Raw genomic sequence first — 22,325 nt, forward strand, 5'->3', positions numbered from 1 at the left:
TGAAATGATCACATATGATCAATTGTGGGTAAAGCAGGTGGTAGACCTTGGTTTTACTGGTAGAATCAGTCTACATAGGAGATTGCTTACAAACCATACATGTGACCAGTTCTAGAATACTGCTCAAGTGTGTGGCACCTGTACCAAACAGGACTAACAGGGGATATTGAGCACATACAGAGGAGCGCAGCACAAATAGTCATGGGTTTGTTTGATCTGTGGGGAAAGTGTCACAGAGATACTGAAGGAACTGAACTGGAAGATTCCTTAAGGGGACATGCCCCTGAACGGGCTGCATTTTTAGCATTATCTTCACCCTCATAGTGCAACTGATCTATAAGTAAAAGATAACTCAAAATTCTTATACACAATTAGGGTCACTAGTCAAAGCATCTCCCAAAAAAACATTCGAGATATTTATTATATTTTGGTACTGACAACAATATTTATAATATTATAAAAAACGGAATACTATTTCACTGCGGTACCATTTTCTTTGGAACTACTGACTGCACAGCTTGGAAAGAGAGTCAGAGTACAGACAACATTCACATAAGTGTTTTATGCCTCCAATTTCCTTCCCTGATGCTGATATTTGAAAAATACTAGTAATTTATTTTACAACAAAAATATTTAAAAATGTACCTCAAATATAACCGACATCATCATCATCATCATCATCATCATCATCATTATCATAATGTTATAAATTTTTCAGGAAATAGTAGGCAAGGGAGGTAGAGGAGGTCATTCTAAATATCTGTACCGATTTTTGTGAGTTTAACTTCAGTCGTATAGGAGAAAAGTGTACCTGAATGATGAAAATTCAAGTTTTTGGTAAATTGCAAAAGAAGATTTACAGATTTATTAACTTACCACTATGCTCATTTAGAACATTCCAGCTGCATACTCCAGTTGTCCTCCTGTTTCCTTATCCTCCATACTCTCTCTCTTCATTCATTTCTTTATCCTTGACTCCTTGATAGCAGCTTCTGCAGCTGTCTCTGCTTCGGTTACCTGCCACTTATCAATAGCAGTTAGAGCTGAAGTCATTTTCCTTCCCATCTGGATGTTCAATTTCTTCATAACATTGATCCTTGAAATTGCACCATCATTGAAAGTAATTATTGAATCCATTACACCAATCTTCAGCACTGTCAGCCCAACAAATACAGTTTTGGGTATTATTCTCTTCCATATACAGCTGTTGAAGCTTTCATTTGCATTCTGAGAGGGACCATGCACACATTTATTTGCCAGATCCTTATGTCAGCAGGTGGTAAGGAATGCCTGTAGCATTGCTCAACCAGTACTTGCACCACAAATCTTCCCCTTTTGGACACAAACCATGCTGTAGGGTTTCATCTGTTGACACTCTGTGAAACCATGTTGCCCAAACTGCTCGTCTCATGTTTTCCCAATCTCCTACATTTCTCTTTATTGCTAGTGCATAATATTGGGTCAAAGAATCAACTTCACTTTTTGTAAGATAACCTGGACCACTGTGTGTTTTCCATCTGACAGTTTTTTTCCACTGAAGTCTTTACATAATTTTCTCAACTGAGCTCCCATTCTTTTTTGTACATGACCAACACATTCAGGCTTTTCTATCTGAGTGTCCCCATATGGTCTGTCATTAACAATAGTAGTGTGTCATTTACAGTCTCCATCCCCAATGTAGCCTACATACCTCACACCATGACTAACCTCTAATTTTCTAAAAATGTTTACAACGCCTTTCATTTCCATGTTTCCACTTGGGCCATCAAAGTTATTTACACAAACATGGGTGCCAATAAATTTACTTGAACAACCCTGGCAGTGCTTTGTCAGACAATCATAATCTAGTATCCTACCAGCTTCAATAAATGTGGCAGTTACAACCCCATTCAGAGAAGTATGACCTCACTTATGCCAAGATCCATAAAAATGCTGCTACAAGGTCTGTGGTCTCAGAGAAGGCTACTGCTTCTTCTGCTGCTCTTTTCATTGAATGTTCACTTACACCAAATAAAGCATTATCTATTAATTTATTGTATCTGTCAAACCTCAGTGGAGATGGAGGCAAATCCATCACTGCACAAAAAGCCTGGGCAGCTCTTCTTCTCCTTCCAATACATTGTATTGCATAAGCAAGCTGAATATTTACACTGTAACATCGACTATCAGTTACTGGCAATGTTACAGTATCACTGCGCGTCTTACACGAGTTACAGGCAATCATTAACCAAATTTAAAGACCCTACCTTACTGAAATGTCCTCAGAAACATCAATACTATCTTCACAATTGCAGTACTTACATTTCACAGCACTCTTCAAGTCTTGACAGCATATTTAGGTTCACAATAACATTTCTGTCGTTATTGCTGTTCACAATACTACCAGGCGTGTTCTTATTACATTCAGAAAGCGATGTTAGCGTCTAGAAGCACTGCCTGGAACACAGTTTCCGCGGGCAACTTTTGAAGAAACTGAAGTGTATTATTCGGTTGTGTTTGGAACTGGTTGCTGCGAAACTTTCGTTTGGGGCTAAATTTCTTTACTCTCGGTATTTGTACCACAGGAAACACACACACACACACACACACACACACACACACACACACACACACACACACACACAGTGACAGACAGACAGAGAGAAACAAAACAGCACACAATAACTACAAAACCACACGTGTATGAAATTTCAAAATCATATATTCTCAGATCTTTGTTTACATTTGAAACAGACTCCTAGACATGTCTGTACTTTGGTTCCGGGAGTCAGCGCCTTCTACAATACACTTGTGTTAACAATCTGTAAGTAACAACAGAAAAAAGGAACAACAAAATAATGCATCATGCATTCTGACACTTCAAACTGACAGATCGGTGTGGCCCTTGTGCAACATTACAAACCTCAACTTAAGAATGAACGGAAAATAATAATGCCCATAGACTATACATTTTTGAAATCAGCGTCAAATGCTCTTTTTTATAGACCACTAATTTTTTTTTTTTCAAATTTTTTGTCATTTTCACGAGCATGTCCCCTTAAGACAGACAAACTGTCCTGAGAAAGTCTGTTAACAAAGTTTCAAGAACTGGCTTGAAGTGTGACTCTAGGAATATATTACAACCCCCTATCTATTACTCACTTGGGGACTGCAAGGATAAGATCAGAATAATTACTGCAAACACAGAAGCATTCAAAAAACCATTGTTTTCATGCTTCATAAATGAATGGAATGGGAAGAAACCCAAATAATGGCTACAACGAGACATATCCTCTGTTATACACTTCACGGTAGTTGGTCGTTTGCACAAACCTGCCTACCATCAACGATATCTCAACTTCGCCAACTGCCAACCATTCCGTACTAGGAAGTCCCTTCCACACAGCCTAGCCACTGGAGGTCATCACATCTGTTGTGATGTGCAGTTTCTCACCAAATATGCCAAGGGTCGCACTGAGACTCTCCGAGACTGAAATTACCTCCAAACCTCATACAGAAACAGAGCTCTAATGACTCCTCTCTCCAGTCACCTACCACCTCTCAGAGATCCACTGTATGGCTACGGAGGAGCACTCCTCTCATGACTCAGAACCACCCAGGACTGGAGACACTCCTCTCATGATTCTCAGAATCACCCAGGACTGGAGAAACTGAACTACATTCTTTGCCAGCATTTCAAATACCTCTCCTTGTGTCCTGAAATGAAGAGTATCCTCCCAACACCCCCTCCCACAGTGGTATTCCACCACCCACTGGACCTATACAATATCTTTGTCCATCACTACTCCACTCGTGCTCCCAATCCCTTGCATTATGACTCAAATCTCTGAGATCGATCTAGATGTGAAACTTGTCCCTTAAATCCTTCCACAATCACCTACTCTTGTCTTGTCACAGGCATCTTCTATCCCATCAAAGGCAGGGCTACCTGTGAAACCAGTCTTGCAATCTACACACTACCGTGTCACCATTAATAAGCTGTCTGTCCGCATGAAGGGCCAACACCAAAATCTGGCCAAGAGACAGCTGGACCAACCAGCTGCTAAACATGCACAACACAATATGCTTCACTCCTCTGGCTGCATTACAGCCTGTGCTATCTAGTTTCTTCCTACAAACACCAGCTTTTCTGAATTGCACAGATGGAAACTCTCCCAACAATACATTCTTCATTCCAGTAACCACTCTTCCACCCCAACCTCAACCTTCACTAATCCCTGTCCTCTACCTTCCTATCTCCTACACTGCTCTCACTCAAGCTCAGACACCTTCTATTCCACCACTACTCCTACTAGTCTTTTTCCCCTTCTCTACTTTTCTTCTCTCCCTTCTTCCATGGCCCCTCTCCAGCACAGCCTCCTGACTCTGCACTTAACAGCCTGTTCTGGCCCCACCATGTCGCTGCACACTCCAACAGTGTCGGCGTAACTGCCGTCTGCTTCACATCTGCTGTGCTGCGAGCTACGTTAATTTAAGTATTAACTGTATTTTTCTTACTTGTCACTTCTTCTTCCATGTGTTTTTGCTTTTAGGAAGCTTTAATTTTTGAGTACTAGTAATGTTGTACCATAGATTTCGTGTTTGTTTTGAATACAGTCAGAGTCCCTTTAGTCAGCTGTAGTACCAGTAGTGCGTATTTTCACTGTTTTCAACAAGAAGTGTCTAGCAACCACAGTTTAGTCAGCTATCAGCCGCCTTTAGTGAATTAGCAGTCTAGTTAAAGGTTCATTAACTCTCTACAGTAAATTGTTGATTTCTTAGGATGGATAGGATGTGTGACTGCTGTGTACGGACACAGGAGGATCTGTCCACTGTTCGCGAACAGCTGAACGCGTTGATGGTCACGGTCAGCCTTCTTCAGGCTGCTGCCTCAGAATGTAGCAGCAGTGGGGAGTCTGATGCATCGCATGGTATACCCCAGGTGTTACATGCTTCACCCATGGTCCCTGCTGTCGAGACATCTTCGCAGGTACCAGGCGCGGTTGGGCCACCCTCTCCCCAAGGGGAGTGGCAGGTTCAGCGGCGTTCGTGGCGCACGAGGCGGAGGGTCAATGTGGAGGCTGGCCGTATGGCATCGCCCACTCTGCCTGTGAGTGGACATGTGGCCGCTCCTTCGGCAAGGTCCAAGGAGGCACACGGTGGGAGGGGTTTATTAGTGATTGGGAGCTCCAACGTTAGGTGGGTGATGGGGCCCCTTAGGGAAGTAGTGGAAAGGTCGAGGAAGAAGGCCAGTGTTCACTCTGTCTGCTTGCCGGGGGGTCTCATCCGAGATGTGGAGGAGGCCCTGCCGGCGGCAATAGAGAGCACTGGGTGCACCCAACTGCAAATTGTTGCTCATGTCGGCACCAGTGACTCCTGCCATCTGGATTTACAGGTCATCCTCAGTTCATACAGGTGGATGGCAGAGTTGGTGAAGGCGGAAAGCCTCGCTCGCGGGGTGGAATCTGAGCTAACTATTTGTAGTATCGTTCCCAGAACTGATTGCGGTCCTCTGGTTTGGAGCTGAGTGGAAGGCTTAAACCAGGGGCTCAGACGATTCTGCGGAGATCTGGGGTGCAAATTTCTTGACCTTCGCTATCGGGTGGAGAAATGTAGGGTCCCCCCTGAATAGGTCAGGCGTGCACTACACGCAGAAAGCGGCTACAAGGGTAGCGGAGTATGTGTGGAGTGCACATGTGGTTTTTTTTTTTAGGTTAGACAATTCCCTCCCTAGGCCCGACAAGACCCCTCCTGAGACGCGGAAAGGTAGCAGTAGGCAAAATGCAACAGGGAATAACAATAATAATGTGGTAATAGTAAACTGCAGGAGCGTCTATAGAAAGGTCCCAGAACTGCTCTCATTAATAAACGGTCACAATACCCACATAGTACTAGGGACAGAAAGTTGGCTGAAACCACATGTAAACAGTAATGAACTCCGGTTACCATAGAGACAGGCTGGATAGTGAACGGGGAGGCGTGTTTATGGCAATAAAAAGTGCAATAGTATCGAAGGAAATTGACTGATAGCCGAAATGTGAAATAATTTGGGTGAAGGTCACGATTAAAGCAGGCTCAAACATAGTAATTGGATGTCTCTATAGGCCCCCTGGCTCAGCAGCTGTTGTGGCAGAGCACCTGAAGGAAAATTTGGAAAATACGTCGAGTAGATTTCCCGACCATGTTATAGTTCTGGATGGAGATTTTAATTTGCCGTATATAGACTGGGAGACTCAAAACATTTATAACGGGTGGCAGGGACAAAGAATCCAGTGAATTTTTTTAAGTGCATTATCTGAAAACTACCTTGAGCAGTTAAACAGAGAACAGACTCGTGGCGATAACATATATGACCTTCTGGTGACAAACAGACCCGAACTATTTGAAACAGTTAACGCAAAACAGGGAATCAGCGATCACAAAGCGGTTACTGCATCAATGATTTCAGCCGTAAATAGAAATATTAAAAAGGGTGGGAAGATTTTTCTGTTTAGCAAAAGTGACAAAAAGCAGATTTCAGAGTACCTGATGGCTCAACACCAAAGTTTTGTCTCAAGTACAGATAGTGTTGAGGACCAGTGGACAAAGTTCAAAACCATCGTACAATATGCATTAGATGAGTAGGTGCCAAGCAAGATTGTAAGAGATGGAAAAGAGCCACCGTGGTTCAGCAACCGAGTTAGAAAAACTGCTACGGAATCAAAGGGAACTTCACAGCAAACATAAACATAGCCAAAGCCTTGCAGACAAACAAAAATTACGTGAAGCAAAATGTAGTGTGAGGAGGGCTATGCGAGAGGCATTCAATGAATTCGAAAGTAAAGTTCTATGTACTGACTTAGCAGAAGAAATTTTGGTCTTATGTCAAAGTGGTAGGTGGATCAAAACAAAATGTCCAGATACACTGTGACCAAAATGGTACTGAAACAGAGGATGACAGACTAAAGGCCAAAATACTAAATGTCTTTTTCCAAAGCTGTTTCACAGAGGAAGACTGCACTGTAGTTCCTTCTCCAGATTGTCGCACAGATGACAAAATGGTAGTAATCGAAATAGATGACAGAAGGATAGAAAAACAATTAAAATCGCTCAAAAGAGGAAAGGCCGCTGGACCTGATGGAATACCACCTTGATATTACACAGAGTACATGATGGAACTTGCCGCCCGCCGCCCCCCCCCCCCCCCCCTCTCTTGCAGCGGTGTATCATAGGTCCCTAGAAGAGAGTAGCGTTCCAAAGGATTGGGAAACGGCACAGGTCATCCCCGTTTTCAAGAAGGGACTTCAAGCAGATGTACAGAACTATAGACCTATATCTCTAATGTCAAACAGTTTTAGAATTTTGGAACACTTATTATGTTCGAGTATAATGACTTTTCTGGAGACTAGAAATCTACTCTGTAGGAATCAGCACGGGTTTCGAAAAAGACGATCGCGCGAAACCCAGCTTGTGCTATTCATCCACGAGTCTCAGAGGGCCTTAGACACAGGTTCCCAGGTAGATGCCATGTTTCTTGACTTCCGCAAGGCGTTTGATACAGTTCCCCACAGTCATTTAATGAACGAAGTAAGATCATATGGACAATCAGACCAATTGTGTGACTGGATTGAAGAGTTCCTAGATAACAGAACGCAGCACGTCATTCTCAATGGAGAGAAGTCTTCTGAAGTAAGTGTGATTTCAGGTGTGCCGCAGGGGAGTGTCGTGGGACCGTTGCTGTTCACAACATACATAAATGACCTTGTGGATAACATCGGAAGTTCACTGAGGCTTTTTGCGGATGATGCTGTAGTATATCGAGAGGTAGTAACAATGGAAAATTGTATTGAAATGCAGGAGGATCTGCAACGAATTGACGCATGGTGCAGGGAATGGCAATTGAATCTCAATGTAGACACATGTAATGTGCTGCGAATACACAGAAAGAAAGATCCTTTATTATTTAGCTACAATATAGCAGGTCAGCAACTGGAAGCAGTTAATTCCATAAATTATCTGGGAGTAGGCATTAGGAGTGATTTAAAATGGAATAATCATATAAAGTTGATCGTCGGTAAAGCAGATGCCAGACAGATTCATTGGAAGAATCCTAAGGAAATGCAATCCGAAAACAGAGGAAGTAGGTTACAGTAAACTTGTTCACCCACTGCTTGAATATTGCTCACCAGTGTGGGATCCATACCAGATAGGATTGATAGAAGAGACAGAGAAGATTCAACGGAGAGCAGGGCGCTTTGTTACAGGATCATTTAGTAATTGCGAAAGTGTTATGGAGATGATAGATAAACTCCAGTGGAAGACTCTGCAGGAGAGACGCTCAGTAGCTTGGTATGGGCTTTTGTTGAAGTTTCGAGAACATACCTTCACCAAGGAGTCAAGCAGTATACTGCTCCCTCCTACGTATATCTCGCGAAGAGACCATGAGGATAAAATCAGAGAGATTAGAGCCCACACAGAGGCATACCGAAAATCTTTCTTTCCACGAACAATACAAGACTGGAATAGAAGGGAGAATCGATAGAGGTACTCAAAGTATCCTCCACCACACACTGTCAGGTGGCTTGCGGAGTATGGATGTAGATGTAGACATAAAACAGGCAGCACAGTATCTTTCCCCACCCATTCCTCCCCTCCTCCTCACCCCATGCCGCCTCTTTAACCCCACTACTCACCCCAGTAGATTGCTACTCACATCAGACACAGATTACAGTCACCAGTTGGGCACCACAACCCAGAGATAGCTGCCATGTGTGTGCCAGTTGTGCTTGTGAAGAGTGTGTATGTTTTTTGTTTCAGAAAAACTTTTTTTGTCTGAAAGCTTAAATGTTTCGCAGTCTTTTGCATTGTGCCTGTCTGTGACTAAGTGCCACCTCTGCATGGTGCGTAGCAATATATCCCCTCATATTATTGTTAAGATCATATGGAAATAAGATTTGTGCACTTGTGGAAATGCCTAAAAACTTGGTGCTACAACAGAAGGCTAGATGCTTACAGAAGGCTACTTGTTCATGGAAACATTCTGAACATAGTTTACAGAATGCTGATTACAAAATTTATAAACAAAGAATTAATTAAAAACAAAAAACAAAAAACAGAGAGTATACTAATAAATAACACAGCCAAGAAAAAAGTCTGAGGAACTCGTGTACAGATAGCAAACGAAGTTCTTCAACTTAGATGTTAACACTTCGGTTTACCACTCAATTATTTCAGTTCTGGCAGAAGTCTACTGAAAATGAAACCCGCTAAATAATGCATATCATTTTTCCACCTAGTGTTCACTGAAGGTAGATTGTATTTTCCTCTTAATGAGTCAATACTGTCCACAACAAATCCTGTGATGGAATGTATGTAAATGGATGGCACAACTGAAACTGCGCATGACACCTGAACAAAGGCCTCCATGGAGTTTGCAAACTGACACCGCGGATCAATCTGACTGTCCTTTTCTGGACTAAGAATATTCTTAGTGGGTGCACAGAGTTGTCCCAAAATATACCGCCATGTGAAATAATAAAGTGAAAGTAAACACAGTAAACAAGCCTTCATGTTTCAGCGTTAGATACGCTGGAGATTATTCTGATGCTATACGTACTCATACACAAGGCCAGACCAAGTATTCAAGTTTATCATCCATCAGATGAGAGGCACTTGCATTACCATAGGCTGCCACTCCAATAGACCAAAGTCTCCTTAGTATCCCTATAAAAGACATACAATGGCATGTGTGCTCCTAACGCAAAGCCACTTTTGATGAGAATACATGCTCTGTCATATCAGTCCTTTTCTACAATATTGGCAAGGTTACAGCATGTCAAAGGGGTGTATCAGATTAACTTACTGCAACAATCATTTTCCAGGCTAAACCACAAATCATCTGCAAACAGGTTATCACCTAACTGCTCGTAAGTCCATCCATGGTGCACAAGAAAAAACATTCACTTAATGACCCAGAAGGTGCCTCTGTGTGACGGGAACACATCTGGCTGTAATAAAGCATACAGGATGACCTCTTCGAGGTGACAATATCCAGCATTTCATTTTCACAAGATACGTCCACTTTAGTTGTTAAGAAGTGGTTCTGGAAAGAGCAGATGAGAAGAGAAGCTTCTGGAGTTTCATTGGTAAAAGAAGAGTGCAATTTACAGGCCATCTATTAAGACACAAGGGACTCCTGTACACAATCAGAGGGATATGTCGAGGGAAAAAGACCAAGAGGTACATGGATCAAATCGTGAAAGATGTGGGATCTAACACCTATAAAGAAATGAAGAGAAAAGCTGAAAGACACACAGAATGGAGACAAGCTGCCATTGTAGCTGTTGCAAACCAATCCTTGGATTGACCACTACAGAAGAAAAGAAGAAGCTGTTACAAACTTACAGCTAAAGTGACTTTATCTTTTCAAAATGATATATCCAGGCTGTGACTGCAATGACTACAGAAATCTGCTGCGAATATACAGTATCATTGGACATGTGTGATCTATGAAGTCTTTAACCAGGGCATGTGTTATGACAGGTGGACATTTTTACATGCATAACATAAGAAAATAATCCTGGTGATGTCTGGTTGTACACTGTCAACCTTGCTCATACTGCTATTAAATGTTTCCTTTGTCTTGGAATCTACTCCACATGTGTGAAATGCATGTATCGATGATAAATTACTTGCCCTCTTTACTCAAGAATATGATTTGTCTCCAATCTACCAGTGAACCTAACCTTGCGCCACATGTGCCCAACACATGTTCAGAACAACTATAGGAAAGAATCCTGCTGAAAGTCTACTGAAAATGAAATCCACTGAATAGCACATATCATTTATTGGGAATACTGAAAAGGGGCATACAATCTGTCAACTTTGAAAAATGACGTCATGCGCTATCACAGATGATACATTGCAAAGACAGCTAGATGAATGTTGACAAACAGAGGAATGCAGTACAGAGAAAACAGATCATGGATAAATACCACATGTCTATATACTTTGAATGTAATGTTACATATATTGCTTTTATTGCAGTATAAAGTCCTAGTATCACATTCTTCAGCTGATCTAGAATAGGATACTAGTAGGCCTACTTGTGATAGCGAAAAAAGTGACAAATGTAAAATTTGTATCCTGTACTTGTATCCTACACAGGTTGACTGAAGAATAGGATGCTAGTACTAGTGAAGGTGAAAAAAGTGACAAACATTAAATTTGTAACCTGTACTTCAGCTGACGTATACAGGTCAACTGAACAGTAGGACACAACCTTCATACTTCAACTGAGGTACAAGATGTCGTCGCTTATTTTGCTTTCACTAGTACTAATATCCTAGTCTTCAGTTGAATAGGATACGAAAAAGTTGCAGAGGAAACAGCCACTGGAACAATTTACTGTCACACAAAGGTATAATTCAAAACGATACACAAATTATTTAAAACTGCCACAAATGGCAAAAAGTTTACACAATATCTATCTCTTAATAACACATTCATTTATTTTAATTTATGATTATGACACTCTGATGCAGAAGATAACTGATTTATCATCTATGGCTCATCTATGACAAATATGATGTCACTGGTCAAAGCCAACAAGCTGTATCCCATTCTTCAGTTGAGCCCATTTTTCCACCTATTGTTCAGTGAAGGAATGTTATATTTTCTTCTTATGAGTCATTACTGTCCACAACAAAACCCATGATGGAATATATGTACACTTATGGCACAGTTGGAACTGCGCACGACACCTGAACAAAGACATCCATGGAGTTCGCAAACTGACACCGTGGATCAACCTGACTGTCCATTTCTGGACTAAGAATATTCTCTTGGTGAGTACACAGAGTTGCCCCAAAATATAACACCAAATGAAATAATAAAGTGAAAGTAAGCACAATAAAGGCTTTGTGTTTTAGTGTTAGACACACAGGAGATTACTCTAATAGTGAAGATGACAGCATTCACTTTCTGCACATGATCTTGAGCTTGATACTTTCAAAAAGGCTGTCTGTCTAGCCTTGGTCCTAAGAATTTAAAATAGTCTACTTCACTGACTAACCAACTTTGTACAGTAAAATTTTGCTTTTAGTGACGTCCACCAGAAATTTAATCGGATTATGAAAGGAATGGTAAAAATCAAGGCATTGAAAGCAATACGATGCTAGAACTAAGCAATAATTAAAGGAGAAGTAAAAATATACAGGTTGTGTTTGTACGTAGGTTAGTCCAGACAAAGGATCTCCCAGAGCTCATCTGTGGTGAGAGAAACACCACCTGTTTCAGTCCAGACAAAGGATCTCTCAGAGCTCATCTGTGGTGAGAGAAACACCACCTGTTTCCTATGTCATCCCCCCCCCCCCTGCACCAACCAGTTTAAGTGCAAAAATAACAGTAGAGAATGCCTTCTAGCCAGGAGATTAACAATAGTAAAAATGAGAAGACTAGAAACTTAGTGCACATCGGCTGGAATGACAATAATAAAACACAATGAGAGAAATAATAAGGTCAGAAGGTAGCGGAGTATGTGTACTCTTCCTTCCCAAAGCCAAAGCTGCAGATACGTGCTCTAGTTAGGCCTATATGGAATACCAATTATGTGATACGTTTTGTGTTGCCCTGTTAAGTTTACCACACACATTCTCTCCATAGTTCATTTTGTTGTGTGGGCGACAAAACACTCTAAGAATTAACTTAAGCGTATGCTAGTTCATTTACAATGAAAATTCTATAGTGATCATGAATACATACACAAGCTTTGATAAAATACTGTGTTTCTCAACAGAAGGTGTCCTATGAACAATGATGGTAAGTATCAAATATGCAAATGATTATATTATTTAGGAACACCTGAAGTTATACAGTACTGCAAGTACAAATATATTGCTCGCCTCACTAAGCAACGGTAAACAGATAATTATGCTTAGAGCTCCATCAATTTGTGTATGGGTTACCATTTTGTATAGGGGCAAGGGCAGATAGAGTCTGACAGCTGAGACCTATGTACAAAAGGAAATCACACTTAAATTTTAAGGTACAGTTATGCAGGTTCGCAAATGAACCTAATAATAGGTCATGTAATTACGACAAAAATTCAACAAACATAAAAGTTAAAATTAAACAATTTCTCACTAATGTACCAGAAAAGGGAAGAATCTCATAAATAAGGGGCCAAGGAAAGCAAAACAAGTACTCTACTCTCATTCATTCAGGAAATAGTGAAATGTTACAATTAAATGTACGGCTAGGGCAATTTCGATCTGGTGTTTGTAAGCTGGTTTCTAAAATCAAGGTTGCCTCTGATGTCACATATAATTTTAACCCACAATATGTTAACTCAGTTATAGGTTACTCACTGCCATGTGATAACAAGTATAACTACAACATAAGTAGTTCATTAGTTTCTTACCTTCAACTCGTTGGATTTTAGATTTGATGGACATTATTGTATCGAAGGGTGACACTGTCATTTCGAATGCTGTTCCCGTAAGTGTTTCAATGAAAAGATCCATCGTTCCTTCTTGTTGTAATGATGACCGATACTTCGGCCGTGATCCATGCTGCGACATCATACATTTGCACTTTTCCCAATCTAATCGCTTAAATGCGCAATATTAATCATCATCATCTATATTCTCTGAGGAACACAGCGGAACTGTGTATGGCGTATCCGCATAATTTACGGAACATTGCATTTTTTTGACGTTATATCACTGTACACATGTCCCGATGAGCTTGATATTTTATTTTCCAATGAAGCAGATTTATTCGGACAAGTACTTCACATATGACTTTATTATATCCACAATTGCTTTCAGCAGTTTTGAAGTTAAATGTGTAAAGAGCAAATCAAGTTCGGTGCTGTCAGAGAGTAGTGAGTTTATAACCTGTAATTTACGAACGATCAACTCGTGTGTAGATTAAATCAACAGAATCAACAATATATATTTTTTTGTTTCACAGTTTCAATTCACAAACAAATCTTTCTAAACCATCTTTTAGTTTCTTTAGTAACTCCAAAGAATCTTGCAGGGTTGCCAATGGTAATGAAGGTCACATTTCAGTACACAGCTTCTAGCCTATAAAACTTTTTATTTACAAAGCGTTTTCAGTATTTCAAATGTTGTAGGAAATTAAATACACAATACTGTTATGGATAAGAAACCGGCTTGAATTAGCAAACGAGCTGAAGATTATTGTGACGAAGAATAGTGCAAAGTACCAAATAAAATATTCAAATACTATGACCTCAATTTTCTGAACAACTTTCAAGACAACTCGTAAATTATAGTTTTTTCTGCACGAAGTATCGCTGACGATTATTTACAATTTTTTGGAGAAATCTCCAAGGTGCAGTTCTGATTACGGACGTGCTCATAACAGAATATTTTTAACAGAGCCAATTATAATGTCTATTTAGTAAGAACCGTCCACACGCAACGATCTGTCCGTGCAAATGTTTGCGCACATTATGCCTGCTGCGCAGACAGATCGTTCCGTATGAATAGGAGATTTGCATGGATATGAGACACCTGGAGTTGGAGGTCTCAGCGAAATTGCTTAAATCTGTGGGTTCAAATCACACCTGCACAGACAAGTCCAAGTGTGTACACAGGAGATCGTCAGAATTCTGGCGCGCGAACGTGTTTGAGTTAGACGTTTGTTCAGCCCAAACTTTCTCGTCCGTGTGTGCATAGCGAATTTTAAAACTTCAGGTACACGTAAGTGGTATAGAGAGGTCATTGCCGAGTGTGTAGAAATGTACACGAGTCATATACGTATGTGAAAAATTAACAGGAGAGAATACAGCAAAAGACATAAGAAAGTAACTTCTTACAATTCTTTAGTATGCGGTTGAGCAGAGGAACGGCAATGAAAATGATAAATAAATTCATTGCAGACTGTTTACCGCGAAGATCTGTCTGCACAAATGTCTGCGCACATCACATCTGCGCAGACAGATCGTTGCGTGTGGACAGAAGATTTGCACCAACCTGAGGTGTGTGCAAACCTGGAAGTTGGAGTTGGAGGTTTGAGCGAAACCTTTCAAATCTGTGGGTTCAAACCACATCTGCGCAGACAAGTTGGAGCGTGTGGACAGGAGATCGCCGCAAATCTGGCGCGAAACAGCTGTTTGCTCAGTCTAGTGTTTGTATTTGTGCGCACAGGGCTTTAAAATGGTTGATACTCGTCAGTGTTCTCGAGAGTTTGTAAGTGAATTCATTGAAATATACAGAAACCACCCATGTTTGTCGAAGATTAAAAGTAAAGAATATAGTGACCGAGGCAAAAAGACAGCAGCATACAATGCTATACTTGAAAAATTGCGGGCAGTTGACGCCTCGCAAACAGAGAAACTGTAATAAAAAAAATTGGTTGCGAACTGTTTACCGAAAAGAGTTATCCAAAGTTCAGAAATCTAGAAGATCTGGTGAAGGATTAGATCAAGTATAGCAGCCAACGTTATGGTATTTTGATCTGCTTGGCTTTCTTACTGATCAAGAAACGACTAGACCAAGCAGGAGTACAATTGAAGACGAAATTGGAGTGTCAATGTGCGAGGAAACGGAACGCGAGGTAATGTAAAACAATATATTTCACATACGTTTATCAAAAGTCTATTCAAAAGAATATATTTGTGTGAAAACATAATAGAAAATTAACTACTGTTATAAAAAGAACTCATCCTTCAAGACAGTGTAAATAGCTTCACATGTGTTGGGTATTATTTCACTCAACGCTTTTTTCGATATTGCAGTTGAAAATTCCAAATACTTGTAGCTCCTTCCTGTTGCTAGGAATCTTAATGTTACCGCCAGCCGTTCATGAGGAGAAATTGCACTTCTCATACAAGTATTTTTTCTCATATGAGGGGTTACAAGCTTTAAGAGATAATTATAAGTTTCGACATCCATCCGCAAATAATTTCGCCAGTCGTTAGGTTCGCTCTGCAACTCTCGCAGTAAATTTACGTGAGAGAACTACTTTCGCTTTAGCAGCCACTGTCTACACCAATTTGACCGCTTTCTCTGTTTCCTACGGTTGGTCTGAATGCTTTTTTGCAACACAATTTGCGAACACAGACCACAACAGAACTTCGTCCGTTTCTATATTTCAAAATAACTGAATTAAATTTTTGACGTTTACGGGGAGCGTAGTCGCTGATGTTTCTTTTCTACAACGACAGATGGCGGGCGAGTAGTAGATTGGGGTTTGTGTCGTGTGAACACACCACATTTGCAGCGATCTTTTGCATGTACAGACATCTGCGCCGATGTCTGCGCAGACAGATCGTTGCGTGTGGACCGGGCTTAAACACAGGAACGTAATCTATTCGATCTGGCGCCGGAAAAAGAAGAGTAGGCCCTATTTGCTCTAAGGATGAGCTCTGTCGGAATATTGTGTTAAACTGAAAATGCAATGCGTTGAAACAGTGGCTTTAGGGACATACGGATAATTACGCTTGTTTTACTTCCTGATATAATATGTGGTTTGTGTCAAAAGTGCTTGAGAGGTGAACTGTAGAATTCACTACCACAATACTAGAAGTAAAAATTTCCGGATAAACTGGGAATCCCTGTCTACAGTTCAGAACGAAGTTATATATTCTGGTGCAAAAATCCTACAGATTCCTGGTACACTTTAGGCAGGGAACAGAAAATCCCAACTCGGAAACAAAGTAAACTGTAGCTCACTGACAACGTATACAATTTGTAAGAATATATTGTGCTTCAAACACGTCTAAAACTGTAAAAATATTATCTGTAACTCAGAACTGAGGTTCAATACTGTACTTGCCTTCATGAAGTCATCCTGCAGGATGGGTAAATAGCTTCGCATATGTAGGATATGATGTCTTTCAGTCTCTGTTTCGAAACTGCAGTAGAAAATTCTAGGTATTTGTGGCTACTTCCTGATTCTAGGAATCTTAAAGTCACTAAGAGGCTCTCATGTGCAGAAACTGCTGTCCGCCTACAAGTATTTTTTCATATTATATGAGGAGTTATGAATGTCAAAAGACAACCATTCATTTCCAAATCCACCAGCAAATAATTACAGCGGTCGTTGGGTTCGGCCTGCAACTCATGAAGTGAATTTATGTGCGAGAACTACGATCTCATAAGCAGGGCACTTCGATCAGTCTTCCTGTGCCTTTCATTTTGTTTGCAACTGTTTTGCAACACAAATTGCAAACACAGACCATGGTAGAATTTCTTCTATTTCTGAATACATGAAGTAAATTTTGAAGTTACGAGAGCGCAGTCGCTTGCCACTGAAATTTCTTTTCTACACCGACAGATGGCGGGTGAGCAGTGGATAGGAACTTGTGTCATGTGAACCCACCATATTTGCAGCAATCTATTTCATGTACAAACATTTGCGCAGATATCTGCGCAGACAGATCGTTGCGTTAGGAAGGCTTTCATGATAGTTTAAGAGAAGATTAGAAACAGGATAAGAAATACACTCATATTCAAGGAATGTAGTAACGACTTGTAACATGATTACCTAGAAAAAAACTATGTACAATGATATGTTTAATTAAAGAAACTGACAGTCTCTTAGTTTCTTTTTTTTTTTTTTCATTTTCTTACTTTGAACATTGACTGATCGGTATAAATTGATAAGTTCCTGAAATCTGTAGACTGTCTCTATCGCAATTAAAAATTCTTGTTTTGTTTGTACAATCGTCTTCATAATCATTGTTATTTCTACTCTAGGGCGTGCTAACACAATCCGCAACAATCATGCCATTTACATGGGGCTCCCAAAACGGGATTTCGTAAATCGATTTCTTAATACCGACCACTGAATCCAGAAGTCTAAGGACCAGGAAATTTTGTGATTATAGAGAAAAACGAAAGAAATTTAGTCTATGTAAGTTTAAGGCCAGAATGTGCTTACAGCAGCTATGCCCTGTATGAAATCCTGCCTGGTAGGAAGGGGCACCCTCATCAATATTCTGTTATAGATGAGCTTTTCTAATAGCTTATAGCAGACATTTAGCGATGCACAGGCAATAGCTTTTTTATAGCCTTTTCTAATTCGGGCTCTGTGAATGAAACAGACACACTGGCATCCTCTTCAACTTAAGTATATAGTTCATTTATATGTCGCTTTGTTTCATCTTTGAACTCACAGTACAGGGGAACTTCTTGTGCTCATTATTTTATATGTAAGGCAATCTGAGATGAAGACATCTAAGTTTCCTGTTTGTAAATTGTTTGCAGCTCCCAATTTACCTATTACAAACCACACTTTCTGGCTACAGTAGATGAAGTCTAGATTTTTCTGTTAGTTCTTCCCATCTCGCTTTACGTTTTTTGTTCATTGATAGCTGTATGTCTTCTCATAGTTTTTGGTCATTCGTCTTAGTATTCCATGTACAGTTATTCTGTGGCGTGGTTCCCGCAAGGAACGCATTTCTTCCTCAGCCTCCAAGGTATGTTGAACTTTGCTGCTGTGATCAATGCTGCAGTGAACAGAGAGTAATTTTTTGCTGTGGGGGTAATCCATTGGATGTGAGGGTTCATCTCTTTGGTGCTTCCATCCCAGTTTGCTTTCCTGAAATTACATTTTGGTTGCTGAAGGCAGCTCTAATCTTATGTTAAGTATTACTTGCTCTGGTGGCTCTTTGCGAAGCTCGGCAGAACTCAGCTTGTGTGCTGCAAAGAAGTTCCTGAATTATTTGTTGCTACTGTGCAAAGATTTGGTTTTGTATCAGTTTGCCATCTTGCAGACTGAAAGGTTTCCAGTTCTTTCGCATCAAAAGGTACATCTCTTGGGTACATCATCGAACCATAGACATCAGATGTTAAACCAGCTACACTCCTATGTCCAAAAATGTCTCCTCAAACATCAGTTTGTTAGTTATTTTTTAAGTGTGTTTCATGCATGGCTACAATGTCTATATTAAAATCCATCGCTAATCTACTAAGCTACTCGCATTTGTCTCTATCTGAGCCTTCTATGTTAACTTGCAAACGCGAACCTGAGAACCCATGTCTTTAATGTGGGGCTTCTTAGGGGTACTATTGTTTGGTTTCTATGGCCACCTCTGTAGTTTTCGACTGTGAGAGAAGCAACATCTAGCGTGGTCGCCATTTGTGTAGACTTTTAGCTGTCTGCTTGTGCAAACCGTTTCCATAGAGGCACCATCTTGGAGGCTGTCTACACTCCACAGCCCAAAAGTATGTAAGATACCATGATCCAACTGTTAGAACCTACTATGACCATGAGTATTGGAAAATCCGTGTGAACAAAGCAGGTGTGAATAAAAAGAATGATTTTTTTCCTTTGCTCTTCATTTTCTTATCAACTTCTTTCAACCACCCCATAAATGTTTCCTTTGTCATCCAAGCCTTCATATTACTGTCATAGTCAAGCAGCAGAGCCCTTACACCTGTGAACAGTTAAATTACTTTGGACATAGCTCTTGCATTGTGTCTGCGACCATGTTTGCTTCAATAATATTTTGTGGATCCGTGGGAGGTGGATTCCTTGACGACTTTGACAACTGTTATGGCACCCATATGGTTTGAGTAAGCCTCTGTCTCACTGTGAATCTTTTCCTGGAGAGTAACAGTGGACATCATGGTTTTCAAATGACTTTTTTGGCTGACAGATTAAATGGTGTTTTCGAAACTTTGACATATGCGATGCTATTTCAGATATGCTTTCTAACATATTTTGACTCCTTCCTTGCAGTATTACACTTGCGTAATTTTGACTATGAGCCAGACATAAAGTGACAATTAACGAAGCTATTGGTGATCTTGCTGCCATTATTTTCTCATAGAGCAGTGCTTTCTTCATAATGCATTTCGTTTGCTTGTATATGTAATAATGGACATCCCTGTCATGCAAGATTGTCTTGTAATCATGCATATCACTTGCTGCATTGCACATAGGTTGATGCTTTGTTTTTGTTTTTGTTCAAAATCCAGACAAAGTTACATGTATTAGACACATTTTTATGACAAATATTAGTAATGGGTCTATTGCAAATAAGTTTCACAAGATTGTTAGACTTACAACAGTTCTGACAGCCATGTCACACTGTGTATTATTATTGTCTGTACTGTTCAGTATCACTTGTGTTGTTACAGTCATTACTGCCATTACAGGTTTTTTTATATGATCCTCTATTTAGGATGTCATACAAGGGATTTCTTTTTTCTTCTGACCTCAAAATAAGGTTCCCACCTCCTCTAAATATAAATATCACAGTCGTGATTTATGTTATTAATATTGTGGTAATATGTTTTCTACTGTACATGTATTAACTGTAATTTTGCTTATTTTTAAAAATGTAGTGAATGAGGGGCAGTCAAACGAAAACCGAACACCTGCCGCAACAGTACTATTGAATGATTCCATTCAAAAGTAGTCACCACACGTATTAAGATATTTATTCCATTGGGAAACGAGATCCTCAATTCATGTTTCATAGAACAAGGTCGGCTACTAGTAGCTCCACAATTGCACCCATTCTTGCACTTGCTCACCTAACTGAAACCAATGTCCGATACGGGCTGTTTGGAGGACGTTGCAGTGTTTTCTAACAAAAGGGCAAAAGCATAGTCTTCGTCCAATTGGCAACATGGGGTCGTGCATTATAATGAATCATGTTAATTACATCCAACAGCATTCCTGGGCGTTTTGGCTACATAGCACGTTGCAGTTTCAGCAAAGTGTCTTCATAGCGATGCAGTCGAAACAAGAAGGTCACCATGAATTTACCGGAAGGTCTGTTAACAGCTTTGGTATTCTTTGGTGGGGGTGATGTGAGATGTTTCCACTGTTTGCTTCGCCTTTTGCCCATGGGCTGTTGGAATGCTATTGAATGGAATCATCATGCTGCACGACAATGCCCGCCCCACACAGCTAATCAGACGACGGCTACACTTCAGCAACTTGTTTGGGGGAGCGCGGGAACATCCTCTGTGCATCCTGGATGTTTGACAGTGTGATTTTCAGGTCCTTGTAGATCTGAAGAAACACATGCGTGAACGTCAGATGAGGAAGTGCAAGAGTGGGTGCAGTTGTGGATCCATCAGTGGCCAACTACATTCTACGAAAATGGAACTAAGTGTCTTGTCTCCCAGTGGGATAAAAGTTTCAACGCATGTAGTGTGTGGACCCATTCCATTGTCCCATTCTGGTGGGCGATCTTTTTTCATTTGATTGCTCCTTATAAATGGAGTATCATGTTGTTCAAGCTAAATACTATTGATTCACATAAACGTTTACTGTAAAGTAATAACATGTAAAAGATATAGGCAGTAATTATAATATTAATGATGGGTATAATTTTTTCACATTAAAATATAATCATATTCAATATACTTCTTTTACTTCAGCCGTCTCATGGCCAAACATGTTTCCCTTGTAATGTGCTGCATGGTGTGAGGCAGTTTGCCTTCTGATGTTGTGTAAGATATTAACTTTGACTGGACACCATGCATCCATAAGGTATGTAATTCAACTAACGTGTCACCGTAATTACTCTAATAATAGTTATTTTATAAAAATATGTTTCATTCATTCTAATGTTAGTCCCTTGTACTGAAGATCTAACTGATGATGTTGTTAAAGCGAATTGTATAATAAGGAGTATAATAATAAAATATGGCAAAGACAAAAGCATATTATTGAAATTACTATACTATAAATTCAATTAGTATTTTCGCTCCCTGTCGTTCAAAGTACCTGAAGATTAATCCCACTAGAAAATTAGAATTACTTGGGCAGAGGAAAAGGTTTCCCATTCATTACGAGACCAATAGTATCAGAAATCACTGTTGCCCTCCATAAGCTTGGCCAGATCTGCTTTGCAAAAGACGCTGATCATGCAAAGATGCAGAGAGTTTTTTCGTTTTCTGCAATAAGATACGTTTTCTTCACTTTCGTATTACTGTGCTGTAGTGCAATAATGCAGTAAACTGTTGCATGGGTGGCATCGCTGTGCTCCTAATCTCGTACTTAAAGGTAAACATCTGGTACAGTATATGCAATGATTGTGCAATATGGTATAGCAAATTTACCTGTAAAACATCTGGGCTGTTTTGGTTTCCAGATGACGAAAAGAAGCAATGTGTACACTTCATTTACGTTTATATGGAGGAGAACCACATGTTACAGTCTACTCATGACACCATTCTTTTTGCAAAAGGAAAAGCTGCTGCACAAGCTCTGAAAACAACAAATGTGCCCTTTGAAAACATCAAAGAACGGTTCATGGATAACAAAATGAAAATGAATGTAGAAAAACACAACATCTGATATGCAACGTTGTGTACCACAATAATATGGAGGCTGTCAAACTGCTGGGATTCGAGACTGATAGCACACTA

At 40.1% G+C, this 22,325-nt stretch overlaps 1 protein-coding gene across 2 annotated transcripts in view; it reads right to left on the minus strand.

Annotated features, from left to right (window-relative positions):
• LOC126456896 (AN1-type zinc finger protein 4-like) overlaps window positions 1-13,994 on the minus strand; it is a 75,909-nt gene extending 61,915 nt beyond the window's left edge. For both annotated transcript variants that reach the window (XM_050092734.1, XM_050092733.1), the window contains exon 1: window positions 13,379-13,994. In XM_050092734.1, the coding sequence (XP_049948691.1) occupies window positions 13,379-13,541 (163 nt within the window). In that variant the 5' untranslated portion in view covers window positions 13,542-13,994. The remainder of the gene's footprint in view (window positions 1-13,378) is intronic.
• Window positions 13,995-22,325: the final 8,331 nt, after the last annotated feature.

The sequence above is a fragment of the Schistocerca serialis genome, chromosome 2 (assembly GCF_023864345.2).
Source record: "Schistocerca serialis cubense isolate TAMUIC-IGC-003099 chromosome 2, iqSchSeri2.2, whole genome shotgun sequence".
NCBI lineage: Eukaryota > Metazoa > Arthropoda > Insecta > Orthoptera > Acrididae > Schistocerca > Schistocerca serialis.